The 21841-nt window shown below is 41.3% G+C and overlaps 1 protein-coding gene across 6 annotated transcripts in view; it reads left to right on the top strand.

The window, feature by feature from the left end:
• The window catches only part of NCALD (neurocalcin delta), a 433033-nt gene that overhangs the window by 393027 nt on the left and 18165 nt on the right, over positions 1-21841 (top strand). For all 6 annotated transcript variants that reach the window (XM_031650082.1, XM_003903039.4, XM_031650081.1 and 3 more), the window contains one exon: positions 10113-10509. In XM_031650082.1, the coding sequence (XP_031505942.1) occupies positions 10132-10509 (378 nt within the window). In that variant the 5' untranslated portion in view covers positions 10113-10131. The remainder of the gene's footprint in view (positions 1-10112; positions 10510-21841) is intronic.

The raw sequence follows: 21841 nt of genomic DNA, 5'->3' as shown, positions 1-21841 counted from the left end.
TATCTCATGCTGTAGGGAAGGCAGAAGAAGAGTACATTTGTTTCTAGTGAGCCTCTTGCTCACCAGAATTTTGTACCATTTCAGTTCTCATCTTAAACCCAGTCACCTCTCTGCAGGGGGTATGAGAGCCAGGTGTGTAGCTGGGAGCCCCAGGCCATGACCCTTCACACAGGAGGTATGAGCCCACATGCCCAACCTCACTGGGAAGAGGCCTCACTGGGAGCAATGGCTTCGTAGCATATTTCATACAATTCCAGCAAAGCCATTTGGTGATCCAAATGGGGCATAGGTCTCATTTCCTTACACTGATTGGCTCATCTTAGCAGAAGCAAGACGAGAGAATATTCTTCGGTCAAGATAAAGACTAAGTTAGTGAGATTATTATATAACTCTTCCATTCTCCCTTCCTTATATTTCAAGAACCTTTTTTAAGTTGTGTCTCCACAATCTAGACATTCCATTGGTTGAAAAGTCAAAGCAACTGTTAGTGGGCAAGATTACATGCTCCAAATTAGGCAAACTTTTTTTGTGTGTTTTTTTTCCTTCTGTTTGTTTGTTTGTTTGTTTTGTTTTGTTCTGAGATGGAGTCTCGCTCTGTTGCCCAGACTAGAGTTCAGTGGTGCAGTTTTGGCTCACTGCAACCTCCACCTCCCAGGTTCAGGTGATTCTCCTGCCTCAGCCTCCCAAGGAGCTGGGACTATGGGGGGGTGCCACTATGCCCAGCTAATTTTTTGTGTTTTTAGCAGAGACGGGGTTTCACCATGTTAGCCAGGATGGTCTCGATCTCCTGACCTCGTGATCCGCCCACCTCAGCCTCCCAAAGTGCTGGGATTACAGGCATGAGCCACGCCTGGCCCTAGGCAAAAGTTTAATGAACCTGGTCTCTTTCAGGAATCCCTGGGGTTTCTGGGTTCCTTGTTGCAGCCAAACTTGACTTTAGCTGCTCGATTCTTGCAAATTCCATTTTAGGAGACTTCTGTGCAGTTTGCGTTGAGACTTGTCCTCTGAAGTTAATCAGGCTGTCCAGGATAAGTTATGTCCTTTGCCCTGGAAAATCTAACTCTGGGCTCTGAGGAATTAAGTCATGGAGCTTTCAGAACCTTATGAGGAATCGCAGAAATGCAAGGCTACAAATCTTTCCCTCCATGGATACACAAAATAAAGAAGGGAACGCGCTCATCCTGAAAGCCTGTTCACCAGCCACCGTTTCCTCTCGCTGTGGCATCATTTTTTGTTGTCATTCCTTGATTTTTCTTTTTAAGTGGAAACTTAAGTTCTTATTTTAGATTCCTGATAGTAGCTCCTTGTTGGTGATTGGGTGTCTTCTCTTTGCATATGTTTTACCTTTTTCATCTGCAGTCAATATCAACTCCAGAGTTATGTTTTGATCTCTAGGAGACTGAATGTGACCCAAAATAAGTTGAGAGATTTCACATTCCCCTTCCCAGTGTAAATTACTGAATAACAGGATGCCAGTGTCTAATAGAAAAGGTGCACAGTCACATAAGGAAATGCAGGACCAAAGCAAAGGCCTTTAAGAGGTAAAAGATGGGACATCCAAGAGGCCAAGGTGCCTGGAGCAGAGAGAGAACTGAGAGGTAAGTCAGAGATGGCCCAGGGCCAGCTCACGCAGAGTCTTGCGAGCCAAAGAGGGAATTCTAACTTTATTCTAAGCGCATGAGAAGACTTCATAGAACTTTAAGCAAAGGATTGACATAGTCTGATTAGTGTTTTTAAGAAGATACTTTTATGCTGGGCATGGTGGTATGCATCTGTAGTCCCAGCTACACGGGAGGCTGAGGCAGGAGAATTGCTTGATCCAGGAATTCGAGGTTGTAGCGTGCTAGTGCACCACAATCTTGCCTGTGAATAGGCGCTGCACTCCAGCCTGGGTGACATTGCGAGGCCCTGTCTCTAAAAAAATGAAAATATTTTATAAAAGGTTACTCATTACTCTTGGAGGCTGAATAGATTGGGACAAGGAGTAGGGAGAGGGAAGATGAGTGAAAAGTGAGATTTCTGTGAGAGAGTTGTTGTAGAAGATCAGGTAGGAGATAATAGTTTGTATTGAGGTGCTGACAATGGAAATGGCGAGAAGTGAATGGATTTAAGACAAATTTTGGACGTGGATCCAACAGCTTGCTGATGGAACAAAAGTGAAAGAAATCACGGATGGGCCTCAGGGCTTTGGAGATGGCAGTGGGGTGGAAGATGGTGTTCTTCACTGAGATGAGGCAGGTTGGGGTTGGGGAAAGCACAAGATTCAGAGAAAATACCAAGAGCTCCAATTCTTACTTGTTTTGTTATATTGAGAGCTTTCAATGTCCAGCCTTGAACTGGGCATGACGGACACAACATTGAAGAGGGCATGGTTTTAGCTTCCTTGTGTTTGTCTACCTACTTTACTGGCTGTTCCTTCTTATTCTCCTTTACTGGCTCCTTCTCATCTCCCAGAGTCTAAATGCCACGTGATCAAAGGCTCAGTCCTTGATCTACATTGATTTCCTTGGTGCTGTCTTCTGGTGTTTGGGTAGAAACAGTATACATATCCACTTCCTCGGTGCTTTTCTATCCACATTCACATCCCTGGTGCACTCATTCAGTCCTTGGCTTTAAACTCTATCTATATACTGATGACTACCAGATTTATATCGCCTCACTGAACCTCTTCCTCTACCTATAGACTTATGTATTCAAGTGCCTGCTTGACATCTCCAACTGATGTGTAATAGACATCTCAGGGTTAACACATGTACAACTAAATAATGATACTCATGCCTCATCCAAAAGCCCTGCTTCTCTTGCATTTTCCCCATTTCTATAAATGTCAACTTTATCCTTACAGTTGCTTAGGCCCAAACCTTGGAGCTATGCTGCACTGTTCTCTTTTTTCACATCCTACGTATGAACCATCAACCAAGCCTGTTGGCTCTACCTTCAAGCTGTACCCCGAATACAACCAGGTGCCCTTTTCTGCTGATACCACCCTGGTTCCCGCCACCATCACCTCTTGCCTGGATCATTGCATGGACATCCTAACTGGTCTTCCTGGCTCTGCCCTTTTCTTGTTTAGCTTACACTCAACACAGCAGTCGGAGTGGTCCTGCTAGGATATAAATCAGCTCGATCACATCTCTGCTAAAAACCCTACACTGGCTTGGCCTCAATCAGAGTGAAAGCAGAAAGTCCCTACAGTCACCTCCAGGTTCCACATCACCTTGTCCCTTATGATGGTGCTGATGTCATCTCTCCCACCTCATGCCCTCTACTCCAGCCACATCCTGGATCATGCTAGGCATGCCTCCAGCTTAGACCCCTCTCATTCACTGTTCTTGCTCCTCAAAGAGTCTTCTTACAGATATCTCCATGGTGACCTGCCTCACTTCCTCTGGTCTTTTCCCAATGTTGCTTTCTCAGTGGGGCTTCCCCTGGCTTCTTATTCAAAATTCCAGCACCCGTTCACCCACTGCAGGCATTTCACCACTCCCTTCTCTTCTTTACTTGTCTCCATGGCACGTCTTCATCTATCATTTCGCTTATTTATTTCATGTATTATATGTCTATTGCCACTAGACTGTAAGTGCCATGGAGATGGGAGAGCTCCCTTGACCCCTTTGTGGGACTTGCAACAGGGGTGTGGCTTGCTTCTTTGGACACCATGCTCAAACCCCCTGTGAGAGGGGGAGCATGCAGGCAAGAAGGTGTGGGCCCGAGATGAGCCCTTTTGGGCTCCAGCCCCACAGCAGTATCTAGTGGTGTTTTACAATTAATCTTCTTTTAGCAGTTGCTGTCTGCAGATGGCTAGGTGTTAACCAGCTCAGTGGAGAGTCAGGGTGACAGTCTTTTACACCCTGCCGTCTTGGTACCCAGGTTCTTGTTTGGCGTCCAGGAAAAATCAGGTCACATGAATGGTTCAAAAGGTGATGAATGTGGAGGATTTTATTAAGCAGTAGAAGCAGCTCTCACCAGAAGGGAAGCTGGAAAGGGGATGGTGCAGGAAGAAGGCGATCTTTCCCCAGAGCCCTCTGTCTCTGGCCAGGCTCCTCTCTGAAGTCATGCTGTCTGAAGTTAAGCCATGTCTATCCATAGTCTCTGATGCTCAGTTGCTGCTTCTCGCTTGATGTTCAGCCGCTTGTCTCTCTGCCATCTGAGGTCTGGGGTTTATATAGGCACAAGATGGGGGGCAGTGCAGGCCAAAAATGTAACATTTGGGTGGGAAAACAGGGATAACAGTTCTTATTTAGGGCCGTGATTTCCAGGCTTGAGGGTGGGGCCTTTGCCAGGGAACCGCCCTCTTCTACCCAGTATTTCCCTGCCTCATGTCCATATCACCATGAAAACGGGGGCTTTGCCTGTGATGCTCCCTGCTGAATCCCCGGTGCCTAAGAGTGCATCACCCCCAGTAGACACACTTAGTGCCTGTTTGTGGAATGAATGAGTTCCAGTAGGAGGTTGTCTCCACCTTCTTCACTACTTCTCTCTAACTTTTTATGGACTGTTGTCTTAATCTCTATAAATGCTTTGTCCTTGGAAGTAGTAAAGCATAGGGCTAAAACCACTGGGCAACCACGCATCAACCCACACTGACAGTTCGGCTCTCTCATTTACAAGCAGTGTCACCTGGGATAAGTCACCCAGCCTCTCAGTTTTCATTTGTTTGCTTATGAGATAGAGAAAGCCTGCCTGCCTAGCACACGGGTTGTGAAAGTTCAATAGGATGTCACATGAAAGATCATTTAGGATAAGGCATCGTTTTCATTTATGGCAGCGCCTGGCCCTGACTGAATGCCAGAGCTTTACATGTTTGACTGTCTCATTTAACTCTCACATCGAATCACTAAGAGATGAACTCATATCATTAAACTCATTTTACAGATGAGAAAACTGAGGGGCACCGAAATGTGAAGTGAATTACCCACCAGCCAGTAAACAATTGAGCGAGGCTTTGAAGCCAAGCATTTCTGTTCTAGTGTTTTCCCAGTGTTCATCCAGAGGGACATCCAGGAGGCCAATGTGCCACAGTTCCCAACAGACTATATTCTGAGTTATCTACAAACATTTTTGAGTCACTTGAAGATTTGTCTTTGCATTCTGATTGTAGTTTCCACCAGCCCATGCAGACTGCTAAGTAGGTCTCATTGTTTTCTCTTAGAAATGGTAAAATATCATCTAGTCACTTATGAGAAAAACTGTGATTAGAAAAAATGTTAGCGTTGTCCACTTTATGGTCATTCAAGAATGGTAAGTGTGAGCAGAGAACAACAGTTCCACAAATTGATTAGTTGGTAGTTTAACGTGGATGTCTGAAAAAATCACATATATGTAATTTCTTAGGATTCTTAAATTAGTAAATCTAGTTTACTGAACCAGTATTAGCATCACTATTTTAGATTGTAAAACTGCCTTAATTGGCTTACAGATTGTTACTTAAGAAGAATGGGATTCTACCTATAGTTCTGTTGTAGCACATTTAACAACAAACATGAAAAGATATATTAGCTTTCATAGAAACATGTTCGCTCTGTAAATAGGTTAATGGTATGGTAAGTCCCCTAAGATAACTGAATTAACATCGTTTATATTAACATTACTGCTGTTGATAAGGCCGTATGAATTTGTGGGTTTATCTGAATTGTAGGCTATTCCCGTTATTAAAAATAAAGACAAAACTTTGAGTTACTATTTGTGAAAACTTTATTGTGCTCTGTAGAAATATTGAACTAATGTTAAACTATTTGAATGCTTTGGTTTCAGGGATTGGTTTAAAATTGGAGTCCTTTTTCATTGGTTAGTCTTACAAAAGTGTAAGCCGTTATGTTTTTGACTATTTAAATAAAAACGAGTGCTATTTTAAATGTACAGAATAGATTGATAGTATAGAAGAGTCTTAAGTTCTTCATAGGAACTTTAGAAAAGAGAAATATATGCTAATTCAGGTTTTTTAATCTTCTGCACTGTGTATGTACACTTGGTAATTATGAGCTCAATTTTGCTTTTTGAAAATATGTGTTCATAATTTAGGTAATTTGCTACTTAAAGCACTAAGTCTCTGATACCTGAAAAGTAAATGTAAATGGTGATGGTAAAATAATATGCAGAGAAAAAATTATTAAAAGATAGCCCATCATACCTATGTTCAACTAGCACAAAATAAATGTTTTAATGACTGACTGGAGTTATGAAAACGATTTGACCCAAGGTGCAACTTTTGTCTCCAAACTGTTTTTCTCTTGACTGCTAATTGCTGTAGCATTTCCCTAACGTTATCCTGCCCCATCCCTTCAACTCAAACTAGCAGAAATTCCTGTTTTCCCAAAGAAAAAGGCATTGTCAGGCTTTCCTCTGTCTTCCTCCTCGCCACCTAAGGAATGAAACTCTGTCAAATGTCCCCTGAGATTTTTGTTGTACCATCTAACCAAGTCCAGATGGTGTCTCAAGTTTAGTCCTCATACTTAGTAAAGTGTTTGTCATTATCTACTAAAATGAATTCTAGGCTTAATTGTGAACACTCGTTTTCCCAATAACTTATTCCATGCTTTTCTGCTTTGTTTGTGTTATGGCCTTTCTGTGCTGATGAATTTGTAAATGTGGTTTAATTACTGTTTACCAAAAAATAGCTGCCTACAGATCAGTCTCAGTGGGAGACTTCGCCAAAATGTTGAGGCAATTTGTTTCTAGTGCTAAAGCAGCTAATAAATTTGAAGCACTTTTTAAACATTGGGAAAGGCACTTAAGTTTGATTGTGAAGAAATAGTACTTTATACATTGGAGACATAAATCATTCTTTAAGAGAATAGATTTGAATATCAAAATGGCACTTTTCCCCAAGACCAGGCAAGCAGCAATTTGCGCAAACTGTAATAATGGTGACTTGATTGAAAACCACCCCGAAGAGATATATTCTAAAGAACTCCCCAAAAGGAAAACTTGAACTTACTTGTAAATTCCATAAAATGTTTCAGAGCTCTAGAAAGCCGGGTATTATGTATTACCGGATGTTTCTGAATTCTGGCCGCAGGCAAATTGCCAACTTAGCAACTAAATGACAGCTTTACAATTCTAATACAAACCAGCCTCTGTAACTTTGTTTTTCTTAATCTCCAAAGGAAAAAAAGGACACAGAGGGAAGTGAAAGATATTAGACTGTTCAATTTATAAATTCCATTTGTTCTCCATTTGAGTTGTAGTTTAATTTCGCTTTTGCATAAAACGGTGTTTGCTTGATTCTGCCCAAAGAGGGAACTCTGGGCCGAGCGTGGTGGCTCCTGCCGGCAATCCCAGCACTTTGGAGGATGGCATGAGCCCAGGAGTCTGAGACCGGTCTGGGCAACAAAGTGAGACCCCCGTCTCTACAAAAAATTAAAAATTTAGCCAGGCATGGTGGCGCACACCTGTAATACCAGCTATTTGGGAGGCTGAGGCAGGAGGATTGCTTGAGCTCAAGAGTTTGAGGCTGCAGTGGGCCATGATCGCACCACCACATTCCAGCCTGAGTGACAGAGTCTTAAAAAATAAAAGGCTGGAGGGAACTCAAAAAGTAAGTTCCTTCCTACAGCAGTTGGCCATACTCATAAGTGTGGTGCCCCATACTCCCGTCCCTTTGGATGCCTGCGTATGAGCAGGGCAGGTTCTGCCTCCAGTGCAGAAGTCAGAAAACAAAATCAATAAACTTGGCAATGAATGAGGCTTGCTGGTCGTTATCTGAACCATGAGTATTATGAAAGCAGTTTGAGCAGTGTAAGATACAAATACCACCCTGTAGAAGTTTATTTTTAGTGAGGTCACCAGACAGGCCTCACTAAATTCAATACAAGAGGTCCTAAGCTCAAGTCTTAACCACCAGATAGTTTTCAGTGTGTAAAACAGCGTCCTGAAAACCAAGCCCCCTTGTTTCTGGCAATAAGCCTTCTTTTCCAAGATTATTCCATGTTTCCACGTTGTAGTTACCTTTCTATCAATCATTTTTCTCAGTCATGCCTTCATTCATTCATTCTTTCACCAAATGCCATTTGTGGTGGGCCCTAGCAAGACGAAGCAGCCCCAGTGGAGACTCTGCCTCAGGGGTCTGACCGTGTAGCAGAAGGGAAACAGAAACAAGCCCCCAATGGCTGAAATCGCAAAGAAGATTGACAATCGTTATTAAAATGGAGATATGCTGTCTTTCAGGTATTCTGTAATTTTTCTAAGCCTTGCTTTGAAGGTTTTTTTTTGTTTTTTTTTTTTCCCCCAATAGAGGAAAAATGCAAAATACAAGTGCAGAACTTTTTTTTTTTTTTTTTTTTTTTTTGAGAAGGGGTTTATCTTGACCACACTTAAATCATATACCTTGGGAATTAGGAACTAATCTCATATATCACCTCCTCCAAGAAAGCTTCCCTGAGAGCACCCATGCCCCCTTTGGGTTGGGCATCTTTTCCAGGTACTCTCGCCAAATCCACTGTCTATTCTGTGGCATATCTGTCATATTGTCCCCTCACTGTCACCACCATCCCCTGCACACACAGCTAGGTGCACTTAGGGAGAAGAGGCCACACCTTATTCTGCATCCTCAGAACCAGAAACACACTGGTAATTGAGAGCCAAATGTTGAGCCAATTTGTCTCTAGTGCAAAAGCACTATAAATGAGAAGCATTTTTTATGCATTGAGAAAATAACTTAAGTTTGGTTTTGAAGAAATGGTGCTTTCTATACTCAGGAAAATAAATCATTCTTTTTTTTTTCGAGACTGAGTCTCGCTCTGTCACCCAGGCTGGAGTGCAGTAGTACAATCTCAGCTCACTGCAAGCTCTGCCTCCTGGGTTCATGCCATTTTCCTGCCTCAGCCTCCCAAGTAGCTGAGACTACAGGTGCCTGCCACCACGCCCAGCTAATTTTTTTGTATTTTTAATAAAGACGGGGTTTTACCTTGTTAGCCAGGATGGTCTTGATCGCCTGACCTGTGATCCACCTGCCTTGGCCTCCCAAAGTGCTGGTATTACAGGCATCAGCCACTGTGCCCGGCCAAAAATAAATCATTCTTTAAGAGAGTAGCTTTAAATATCAAAGTGGCATTTTACCCCAAGGCCAATAATAATTACAGATATTTCCCCACCTAGTAAAAGTTGCCTTTATTTTCCACACCATATTAAGTTTAAAAATAGATAACAAAAAGGTGTGCATTCTTGTGTTTTTAAAATGTAAATGTATGGAAATATATATTAACAGCATATTTAAGTACACATACAAAATATCTGGAAGAACACATATCAACATGCTAGCAGTTGTTATCTCTAAGGGTTAGTATTTGAACTGATGCTAATTTTTTTCTTTATGTATCACTTTTACTATTTTGCTATAGATATGTGCTACTGCTATGATAAGAAAATGCAAAGTTATTTGTATTTTAAAGAGAAACATTTGGCCTATTACATAAGCCAAAATCATAAGACATAACTTTATGAAGCATCATCTTTACTATGAAATCCCAACATTGTCAGTAATTTATTCCATGCATTTAAATCACTGAACTAGCATGGTGGAGTTTGCTGGTATTAGACAGGTTTGCTTCCATTTTCCATCTTCATGTCTGTGTTTATAATATTTAGAAGGTATCCAAGCAGCATTTTACTTGGAAATATTCTAGCAATAAAACCTGCTAAATTATTTCCCTTGGTCTCTCTCTTCTTCCTTTCCTTTACTTTTCCCTGCTAATACCTGGATTCGCTGTCAGAACCCCAGCCTTCTTAAATTTAAGCTCAACCTCTGGCAAATTGATGTCAAAATTAAGTAAGCGATTAATTCTCCCTCCCTCCCTCCTCTATCTCTCCTTCCTTGCCCTCACTTCCCTCTACCTCACCCTCTCTCTGAACCTTTTGCTTTCAGGATGGCTCTGTATAAAAGAAATATTCATTTTCTGGTCAGTTATAATTCTGCTGTGCATCCTGTACTGGCCTATCTTTCTATTATTTTGTTTGGCTGACCAGTATATTGCAAAACCTAGACAGTGTTATTGGACTCGTATAGAGTTTATTTGTTTGTTTTTTCTTCTTCCCAAAGGAAAAATCACAAATTATAAAATGCAGCCCTAAAGAGCAGCTCTACAAATTATATATGTTTTCTTTTCTATCTGCAGCTGAATTCTTGCCGCCAGGATGGGGAAACAGAACAGCAAGCTGCGCCCGGAGGTCATGCAGGACTTGCTGGAAAGCACAGACTTTACAGAGCATGAGATCCAGGAATGGTATAAAGGCTTCTTGAGAGACTGCCCCAGTGGACATTTGTCAATGGAAGAGTTTAAGAAAATATATGGGAACTTTTTCCCTTATGGGGATGCTTCCAAATTTGCAGAGCATGTCTTCCGCACCTTTGATGCAAATGGAGATGGGACAATAGACTTTAGAGAATTCATCATCGCCCTGAGTGTAACTTCCAGGGGGAAGCTGGAGCAGAAGCTGAAATGGGCCTTCAGCATGTACGACCTGGATGGAAATGGCTATATCAGCAAGGCAGAGATGCTAGAGATTGTGCAGGTACGTAGCCTGAGCCCTTTAAAAAAAGAAGGACATGTATCTCAAGTAAGAATTGGAAGGTGCGCAGTATAGCACAGTGCAGAGGTTGCAAACGGGTGAGTGACCAGGACACTTCATTTGGCCCACCCTGCATGTTTGAACAATTTAACCTGCATTACAGTGTGGGGAGACTGCACATAAAAATCCACCCTGGTTGGCATCTCTTGAAAAACTCAGAACCTCTGGCCACACTGGGCTCAGAATCTGGCCTGTTACAAGTCACCTGATACTTTGTGGTGACCCTTACACTACAGATGGATGTATACTTTTCGGGCCACACTCATTGTGGCCACTCTATCAACTTATTGCAATGACCTGCCTGGACCCAGATCCTTTGGGATTATATCCCCCAGACTGGGGGTTAATGATAAAACTCTGACTTGGGTTCACATCTTGCATCTTGCAGTCACTTTGACCAAGTTAGTTCACCTACACGAGCCTTAGTATCCTCAGCTATAAAATGGAACTATCAGTTGTACTCTCCTATAACATGGGGCTATTTTAAGATTAGGTGTGACTCTCCATGCTAAATGGTTAGCACAGTGCCAGTCATATGGGAAGTTCACCATCATCATCATTATTTATTCACAACTTTACTAGAGTCTCGAATAAGAGCAGGGATCTGGGCTCCAGGCTCCATTCCATCAGAAGTACAAACACTGTAGCACTGAGGCCTAGGTCATTTTAGTAAGAGACACTCCATTTTACTCCCCAAATCACTCTCCCAGAGCCAGTTTCCTGAACATAACAGGGGGAGGGGACCTAGCGTTGGCCACATTTTCCTTGTGGGACCCCAGCAAACTTGGGGAGGTAGGCAAGCAGGGTAAGGAGCTAGAGTCATGGCAATGACAGGTGGCTCAGCAGTGGGTGGGACCCAGAGACAAACATAAGGAGACAGAGACAGAACTCAGGAGAGGACCAGGAGAGCCTCAGCTGCAAGGAACAAAAAGGACTGGGCGGGTGGGCAGCACCAGGGATGCTGGCAGTCACTCCCTGTCTTGGCAGGCAAGTGAGGCACAATGGGAGAGCATTTGGCAGCAGACAGCAGGGCCACGGGAGCGGGCCTTTGGCTTCCTAGAGGGCTCATTTTAGAGGCCAGCCCTCATTCCAGGACATCTGGGTCCTGCAGAAGTGGAGCTACAACCCCTGAGAGAACTGTTGGGGTGCTGGATGGGTGAGGGGACGTAACACAAGGAGACAAAAAGGACTAAGCTACAGGAGAGGGTGGGATGTGGGTGCAGTGGCCTACAGCAAACCCCAGGGAATTTGGTTATGGAAATGGAGGCCTGCAAGATGAACTGTTATGGAGCCTTGAAGCTGAAGTCCAGGGCCTGCTCCCAGGACAGTAGGACTAAACCCATGTGCACAGTTAATGGGACAATTCATATTTGGGTGGGGTGCAGAAGCAGGCATTCGAAATGACCCTGACTCATCGGAAGTGCTCCAGGATCTGCCAACTCCTTCTCCTTTCTGGTTGGGCCACCAGTGGTTGTTCCTTCACCTAGAGCAGTAACTATCTGAACAAGTTGTGTTAAATTAATTATTCAGAGATGAAGATTTTGAAACAAACAAACAAAAAAAGATCCCTCCCTTCCTCTGAGAATAAACTTATGAAAAATACAATGTCTGTTGCACAAACACAGGCAGTATAGAAAAACATAACAGATAAACAGAAAAACTTATTCATAATTCTACCCTACCCACAAAGAGAATCTCTACTAATAATTTTTTAATACATCTTTCCTGGCCCTATTTTCATACATCTAGAAATATCTAATTGATTTCATTATGTGGATGAAGTTTGCTGTCTTGTCATTTTCACTTAATAACAAAAGTATTTGCCAAATTTTAACAACTTTGAGTACAGATTTTAATGGCCGCATAAGAGTCCTACCATATATTATAATTTGCTTAATGTTCCCCATTGTTAGGTGTTTAGGTTGTTTTCAGTTTTTATTGTTATACATAATGCTATAACTTTTAAAAATAAAACAAATCAATAATTATTGTGAATAAAGTGTTTCTACATTCAGGATTATTCCCTGAGAACAAATTCCCAAAAGTGCAATTACTGGGCCAAAGGATATGAGACATTTCCAAGGCTCTGGATGCACTCTGAAAACTGTTTTTCCAAAGTGTGTGATGGGTGTTTCCATATCCTTGCACTTGTCTAATTTTTCTTAGTCTTTGCTAATTAAATAAAAATTAGAATTACATTAAAATTTAAAAGGTGATTAAGATTGGGTGCAGTGACTCAAGCCTATAATCCTGGCACTTTGGGAGGGTGAAGCAGGTGGATCACTTGAGGTCAGGAATTTGAGACCAACCTGGCCAAACCCCATCTCTACTAAAAATACAAAAATTGGCCACGTGCAGTGGCTCATGCCTGTAATCCCAGCACTTTGGGAGGCCGAGGCGGGCGGATCACCTGAGGTCAGGACCAGCCTGACCAACATGGAGAAACCCCATCTCTACTAAAAATACAAAATTAGCCAGTGTGGTGGCACATGCCTGTAATCCCAGCTTCTTGGGAGGCTGAGGCAGGAGAATCACTTGAACCCGGGAGGTGGAGGTTGTGGTGAGCCAAGATCAGGCCATTGCACTCCAGCCTGGTCAGCAAAAGCGAAGCTCCATCTCAAAAAAAAAAAAAAAAAAAAGGTAGCTGGGTGTCGTGGCTCACGCCTGTAGCCCCAACTACTTGAGCTACTTGGGAGGCTGAGGCAGGAGAATTGCTTGAACCCGGGAGGCAGAGTTTGCAGTGAGCTGAGACCATGACATTGCACTATAGCCTGGGTGACAGAGTGTGACTCTATCTCAAAAAAAAGAAAAAAAGAAAAAAAGTGACACATTTTAATTAGTGTTATTTGTGTTCTTTTCTTTAAATCTGGGAGTGCTATGGTCCACACCTCTGTAGTGAAAGGGATGAGTACATTCTCCATTTGAAGAGAATTGCTTCATGACTGGAATCTAAGAAAAAAAAATCTCATTAGACACTGCCGATGAAAAGAGTCAAACACTGCAAAACATTTGGAGATGTATTATTCTGAGCCAAATATGAATGACCAATGCCCTGTGACACAGCCCTCAAGAGGTCCTAAGAACATACGCCCAAGGTGATTGGGGCACAGCCTAGTTTTGTACGTTTTAGAGAGACATGAAACATCAATCAAATACATGTGAGATGTACATTGGTTCCATCTGGAAGGGTGGGGCAACGTGAATGCTGGGGACAGCCGGACTCCCTGGTCGTAGGTGCATTTAAAAATGTTCCAATTGGCAATTGGTTGTAAGAGTTATGATCAATAAAAAGGAATGTCTAGATTATGATTAGTGGTTGTGGAGACCAAGGTTTTGTCATACAGATGAAAACTCTAAGTAGCAGGCTTCAGAGAGAATAGCTTGGAAATAGTTCTTATCAGATGTAAGATCTGTGTTGCTGTTAATACTGGTGGGCTTTTCCTGAATTCCAAGAGGGAGGAGGGTATAATGAGGCATGTCCAATACCCCTTCCATCATGGCCTGAGCACGTTTTTCGGGTTAACTTTAGCATGCCCTTGGCTAAGAGGAGGGTTTCATTCAGATGATTGGGGGAGCCTCAGAATTTTATTTTTGGTTTACAGCACCATGTTAGCTCCTGCTCAACACTTTTGCCCAGTGGTCCTGGCTGCTGTTGGTCAATGGTTTTGTGATCAGTACTGATGAAGATGCAGATGCTGAGGCAGGGAGGAACCTTTAGTCCTCGTAGGCTGATGAAATCAACACTCCCTGCTAAGAACTCGGCCCTGAGCAAATAGTATAGGGAGGAAAATGGACACTGTCCCTTTTCTGTGGAATCCAATTTGGGCAAGAGACAGAGAGAATTGCAGAGAATATACAGAAGGCACGAATTGACCCCCACCCAACCCCTGTTGACTTCACTCCACCACATTTGCTAAGGAATGTAAAAAGTGATCATCAGAAGGAAGGTGCTTTGGGGCAATGTCTTTTGGAAAAATAAATAAATAAATGAAATGAAATAAATAAAACAAAAAGAAGGTGCATCAGCCTCCCAGAGGCATTTTCTTCACTATAAAGCACCTCAGTCCATTCACAGGCCCACAGTGTTTCCAGGCTATAACTGTAAGGACACCCATTCCTTACGAAATGCTCAGATACTCATGGCTCTTAAAAAGCCTGCAGAGGAAAGCTTGAATTTCTTAAACTGTTTTCTAGAGCGCTAAGTCCTGATGATTAGTATTCATGACACAGAAAGGAAATATTGTAGCACCCTGAGGTGACTTCCAAATCATCAAAGAGATTAAATTAAACTTAGAACCATTTTCATATTAAGGGCTATGTTATTCTATTCTGCTACTTTGCAAACTGACAATTCATGTATTCTGCCACATTCTTATGCTAATCTCCCTGCTTTCAATTATTCTGGATAAATTGGAATTTACTGCAGGATCTCACAGAGCTTCCCATTCTATTTTTTTTTCTTTTTTTCCACTCCCTCTTTGAAAAGCCACACTCCTCAAGCCTTGTGACTGCTGCGGGAAGCTTTGTGCCTGTGTCTGGCCGTCTTTTCTTTCTTGTGGCTGGTCTGCAGCACTTAGGAGAATGATCCTTTGCTTCAGAGGAGTCACTGTCAAGTTTCTGTTTTGTGCTTTTCTAAATATCTGTTAGAAAGTGATGAGTTGGGGGCAAGCTATGGACCAGGAGAACCATCAACAAATTAAGGTTCTATTTGTTAATATGAGTTAACACCTGTAACTTGATAACAAGTGTTGATACATACATTCTTAGCTGAATCCATGTCCCTCCACAACTGAGAAATTCAAGCAATTTAATGAAAAATACAAATGTATGATTGTTCACCTACAAACACCAGTAACTGGTCTGGGTGAAGACTGGGGTGAAAACAAGTTTATAATTAATTAAGCTTGACAATGAATGGGGTGGAGGACTCCAACTCATGAATTTTCTAGTTGCTCTTCCCTGACATTGCTTCCTGTGGTTTAGCTTTAGTATCCACAGAATAGTGCTTGTAGTGACAAGCTGAAATTGTTTTGTATTTCATAACATTTGGTAGGGAAAAACTCTAAAATTTATGAGACTACTGTGGATTCTGTGTAGCTCTGAATCATACCAGATTAGTTCCCCTCTGGCGGCTATAACAATGTTTGAGAAAGCCAGTCGCTTAAAAATACAATTATTATCTTATAGTTCTTGAGGTCAGAAGTCTGAAATCAGTTTCATTGGGCTAAAACTAAGGTTTCCTCAGGGGTGTGTTCCTTCTGGAGGCTGTTGGGGAGAATTCTTTCTCCTGCCTTTCCCCAGTTCTAGAAGCTTACTGAGTTCCTTGGCCGATGGCCCTCTTCATCCATCTTCAAAGGCAGCAACAGCAGATTGAGTCCTTCTCAGGCTGCCGTCCTCTGTGTATTTTACTCTGCTTTTCTCTTCCACTTAAAAAGATCCTGGGATTTCACTGGGACCATGTGAATAATTCAGGGGAATTTTTCCTTCCCTCTCAATATTCTTAATGTAATCACATCTGCAAAGTTTGTACAAGTTAATGTATTCACAGGTTTCAGCGATTTGGATGTAGACATCTTTGGGGGCCATCATTCAGTCTGCCACATATGCCAAAATGCAGCTGTGTTCCTTTTTAAAGAAAATATTTTTGTGCTAGATCAACATCTGGGTGAATGAGCAAAACCATGTGCAGATTTATTTTTAGGACCTCAAATGAACATTTTTACATTCATGTGTTTATTTTATTTTTTATACTTTTTTCTTTTTTTTTAAATTATACTTTAGGTTCTGGGATACAAGCGCAGAATGTGCAGGTTTGTTACATAGGTATACATGTGCCATGGTGGTTTGCTGCACCCATCAACCCGTCATTTACATTAGGTATTTCTCCTAATGCTATCCCTCCCCTTGCCCACCACCCCGCAACAGGCCCCGGTGTGTGTTGTTCCCCTCCCTGTGCCATATATTCTCATTGTTCAGTTCCCACCTATGAGTGAGAACATGCGGTGTTTGGTTTTCTGTTCCTGTGTTAGTTTGCTGAGAATGATGGTTTCCAGCTTCATCCACGTCCCTGCAAAGGACACGAAATTATTCTTTTTTGTGGCTACATAGTATTTCTATGGTGTATATGTGCTACATTTTCTTTATCCAGTCTATCATTGATGGGCATTTGGGTTGGTTCCAAGTCTTTACTATTGTGAATAGTGTTGCAATAAATATACGTGTGTGTGTGTCTTTATAGTAGAATGATTTATAATCCTTTGGGTATATACCCGGTAATGGGATTTCTGGGTCAAATGGTATTTCTATTTCTAGATCCTTAAGGAATCTCCACACTGTGTTCCACGATGGTTGAACTAATTTATGTTCCCACCAATAGTGTAAAAGGATTCCTATTTCTTCATATCCTCTCCAGCATCTGTTGTTTCCTGACTTTTTAATGATCACCATTCTAACTGGCATGAAATGGTATATCGTTGTGGTTTTACTTTGCATTTCTTTAATGACCAGTGATGATGAGCTTTTTTTCATATGTTTGTTGGCCACATAAATGTCTTCTTTTGAGAAGTGTCTGTTTATATACTTTGCCCAGTTTTTGATGGGGTTGTTTTTTTCTTGTAAATTTGTTTAAGTTTTTTGTAGATTCTGGATATTAGCCCTTTGTTAGATGGATAGATTGCAAAAATTTTCTCTCATTCTGTAGGTTGCCTGTTCACTCTGATGATAGTTTCTTTTGCTGTGCAGAAGCTCTTTAGTTTAATTAGATTCCATTTGTCCATGTTGGTTTTTGTTACCATTGCTTTTGGTGTTTTCATCATGAAGTCTTTGCCCAAGACTATGTCCTGAATGGTATTACCTAGGTTTTCTTCTCAGGTTTTTATGGTTTCAGGTCTTACGTTTAAATCTTTAATCTATCTGGAGTTAATTTTTGTATAAGGTGTAAGGAAGGGGTCCAGTTTCAGTTTTCTGAATATGGCTAGCCAGTTTTCCCAACACTATTTATTAAGTAAGGAATCCTTTCCCCATTTCTTGTTTTTGTCAGGTTTGTCAAATATCAGAGGATTGTAGATGTGTGGTGTTAATTTTGAGGCCTCTGTTCTGTTCCATTGGTCTATATATCTGTTTTGGTACCAGTACCATGCTGTTTTGGTTACTGTAACCTTGTAGTATAGTTTGAAGTCAGGTGGCATGATGACTCCAGCTTTATTCTTTCTGCTTAGAATTGTCTTGGCTATACAGGCTCTTTTTGGCTTTCATATGAAATTTAAAGTACTTTTTTAATTCTGTTAAGAAAGTCAATGGTAGCTTGATGGGAAGAGCATTGAATCTATAAATTACTTTGGGCAGTATGGCCATTTTCATGATATTGATTCTTCGTACCATGAGCATGGAATGTTTCTCCATTTTTTTATATCCTCTTTTATTTCCTTGAGCAGTGGTTTGTCATTCTCCTTGAAGAGGTCCTTCACATCCCTTCTAAGTTGTATTCCTAGGTATTTTATTCTCTTTGTAGCAATTATGAGTGGGAGTTTGCTCATGATTTTGCTCTCTGTGTATTACTGGTGTATAGGAATGCTTGTGATTTTTGCACATTGATTTTGTACCCTGAGACTTTGCTGAAGTTGCTTATCAGCTTAAGGAGTTTTGGGGCTGAGACAATGGGGTTTTCTAATTATACAATCATGTCATCCTCTGCAAACGGAGATAATCTGACTTCCTCTCTTCTTATTTGAATACCCTTTATTTCTTTCTCTTGCCTGATTGCCCTGGCCAGAACTTCCAATACTATGTTGAATAGGAATGGTGAGAGAGGGCATCCTTGTCTTGTGCCAGTTTTCAAAGGGAGTGCTTCCAGCTTTTGCCCATTCAGTGTGATATTGGCTGTGGATTTGTCATAAATAGATCTTATTATTTTAAGGTATGTTCCATTAATACCTAGTTTATTGAGTGTTTTTAGCATGAAGGGGTTTTGAATTTTATCGAAGGCCTTTTCTGCATCTCTTGAGATGATCACGTGATTTTTGTCATTGGTTCTGTTTATGTGATGGATTATGTTCATTGATTTGCATATGTTGAACCAGCCTTGCCTCCCAGGGATGAAGCCAACTTGATCGTGGTGGATAAACTTTTTCATGTGCTGCTGGATTCGGTTTGTCAGTATTTTATTGAGGATTTTCACATCAATGCTCATCAGGGATATTGGCCTGAAATTTTCTTTTTTCTTGTTTCTCTGCCAGATTTTGGTATCAGGATGATGCTGGTCTCATAAAATGAGTTAGGTAGGAGTCCCTCTTTTTCTATTGTTTGGAATAGTTTCAGAAGGAATGGTGCAAGCTCCTCTTTGTACCTCTGGTAGAATTCGGCTGTGAATCCATCTGGTCCTGGGCTTTTTTTGTTGGTAGGCTATTAATTACTGCCTCAATTTCAAAATTTGTTGTTCAGCTATTCAGGGATTCAACTTCTTCCTGGTTTAGTCTTAGGAGGGTGTATGCGTCTAGGAATTTATCCATTTCTTCTAGATTTTTTAGTTTATTTCCATAGATGTGTTTATAGTATTCTCTGATGGTAGTTTGTATTTCTGTGGGATCAGTGGGGATATCCCCTTTATCATTTTTTATTGTGTCATTTAGATTCTTCTCCTTTTTCTTCGTTATTAGTCTGGCTAGCGGTCTATCTATTTTGGTAATCTTTTCAAAAAACCAGCTCCTTGATTCATTGATTTTTTGATTTTTTTTGTGTCCCTATCTCCTTCAGTTCTGCTCTGATCTTAGTTATTTCTTGTCTTCTGCTAGTTTTTTAATTTGTTTGCTCTTGTTTCTCTAGTTCTTTTAATTGTGATGTTAGGGTATCAATTTTAGATATTTCCTGCTTTCTACTGTGGGCATTTAGTTCTATAAATTTCCCTCTAAACACTGCTTTAGCTGTGTCCCAGAGATTCTGGTACATTGTGTCTTTGTTTTCATTGTTTTCAAAGAACTTATTTATTTCTGCCTTAATTTCATTATTTACCCACTAGTCATTCAGGAGCAGGTTGTTCAGTTTCCATGTACTTGTGCAGTTTTGAGTGAGTTTCTTAATCTTGAGTTCTAATTTGATTGCATTGTGGTCTGAGAGACTGTTTGTTATGATTTCCATTCTTTTTCATTTGCAGAGGAGTGTTTTGTTTCCAATTATGTGTTTGATTTTAGAATAAGTGTGATGTGGTGCTGAGAAGAATGTATATTCTGTGATTGGGGTGTAGAGTTCTGTAGATGTCTATTAGGTCTGCTTGGTCCAGAGCTGAGTTCAAGTCCTGAATATTCTTGTTAATTTTCTGTCTCGTTGATCTGTCTAATATTGACAGTGGGGTGTTAAAGTCTCCCACTATTATTGTGTGGGAGTCTAAGTCTCTTTGTAGGTCTCTAAGAACTTGGTTATGAATCTGGGTGCTCCTGTATTGGGTGCATATATATTTAGGATAGTTAGCTCTTCTTGTTGTGTTTATCCCTTTACCATTATGTAATGCCCTTCTTTGTCTTTTTCGATCTTTGTTGGTTTAAAGTCTGTTTTTATCAGAGATTAGGATTGCAACCTCTGCGTTTTCAAAAATTTTATTTTATTTTATTTTTTTGCTTTCCATTTGTTTGGTAAATCTTCCTCCATCCCTTTATTTTGAGCCTATGTGTGTCTTTACATGTGAAATGAGTCTCCTGAATACATCACACTGATGGGTCTTGACTCTTTATCCAATTTGCCAGTCTGCGCCTTTTAATTGGAGGCATTTAGCCTATTTACAATTTAAGGTTAATATTGTTATGTGTGAATTTGATCCTGTCATTATGATGCTAGCTGGTTATTTTGCCCATTAGTTGTTGTAGTTTCTTCATAGTATTGATGGTCTTTGCATTTTGGTTTGTTTTTGCAGTGGTTGGTACCAGTTTTTCCTTTCCATAATTAGTGCTTCCTTCAGGAACTCTTGTCGGCAGGCCTGGTGGTGACAAAATCCCTCAGGATTTGCTTGTCTGTAAAGAATTGTATTTCTCCTTCTCTTATGAAGCTTAGTTTGGCTGGATATGAAATTCTGGGTTTAAAATTCTTTCTTTAAGAATGTTGAATATTGGCCCCCACTCTCTTCTGGCTTGTAGAGTTTCTGCCGAGAGATCTGCTGTTAGTCTGATGGGCTTCCCTTTGTGTGTAATTCGACCTTTCTCTCTGGCTGCCCTTAAGATTTTTTCCTTCATTTCAACTTTGGTGAATCTGGCAATTATGTGTCTTGGAGTTGCTCTTCTCGAGGAGTATCTTTGTGGCGTTCTCTGTATTTCCTGGATTTGAATGTTGGCCTGCCCTACTAGGTTGGGGAAGTTCTCCTGGATGATATCCTGAAGAGTGTTTTCCAACTTGGTTCCATTTTCCCCCTCACTTTCAGGCACCCCAATCAGACGGAGATTTGGTCTTTTTACATAATCCCATACTTCTTGCAGGCTTTGTTCATTTCTTTTTCTTCTTTTTTCTTTTGGTTTCTCTTCTCGCTTCATTTCATTCATTTGATCCTCAATCGCTGATACTCTTTCTTCCAGTTGATTGAGTCGGTTACTGAAGCTTGTGCATTTGTCACGTATTTCTCGTGTCATGCTTTTCATCTCTTTCATTTCGTTTATGACCTTCTCTGCATTAATTACTCTAGCCATCAATTCTTCCACTTTTTTTTCAAGATTTTTAGTTTCTTTGCGCTGGGTACGTAATTCCTCCTTTAGCTCTGGGAAGTTTGACGGACTGAAGCCTTCTTCTCTCATCTCGTCAAAGTCATTCTCCATCAAGCTTTGATCCGTTGCTGGCGATGAGCTGCGCTCCTTTGCCAGGGGAGATGCACTCTTATGTTTTGAATTTCCAGCTTTTCTGCACTGCTTTTTCCCCATCTTTGTGGTTTTATCTGCCTCTGGTCTTTGATGATGATGGTGACGTACTGATGGGGTTTTGGTGTAAGTGTCCTTCCTGTTTGATAGTTTTCCTTCTAACAGTCAGGACCCTCAGCTGTAGGTCTGTTGGAGATTGCTTGAGGTCCACTCCAGACCCTGTTTGCCTGGGTGTCAGCAGCAGAGGCTGCAGAAGATAGAATATTGCTGAACAGCGAGTGTACCTGTCTGATTCTTGCTTTGGAGGCTTCCTCTCAGGGGTGTACTCCACCCTGTCAGGTGTGGGGTGTCAGACTGCCCCTAGTGGGGGATGTCTCCCAGTTAGGCTACTCAGGGGTCAGGTACCCACTTGAGCAGGCAGTCTGTCCCTTCTCAGATCTCAACCT

The sequence above is a fragment of the Papio anubis genome, chromosome 8 (assembly GCF_008728515.1).
Source record: "Papio anubis isolate 15944 chromosome 8, Panubis1.0, whole genome shotgun sequence".
Lineage (NCBI taxonomy): Eukaryota > Metazoa > Chordata > Mammalia > Primates > Cercopithecidae > Papio > Papio anubis.
This window is presented reverse-complemented; position numbering and strand designations above follow the sequence as displayed.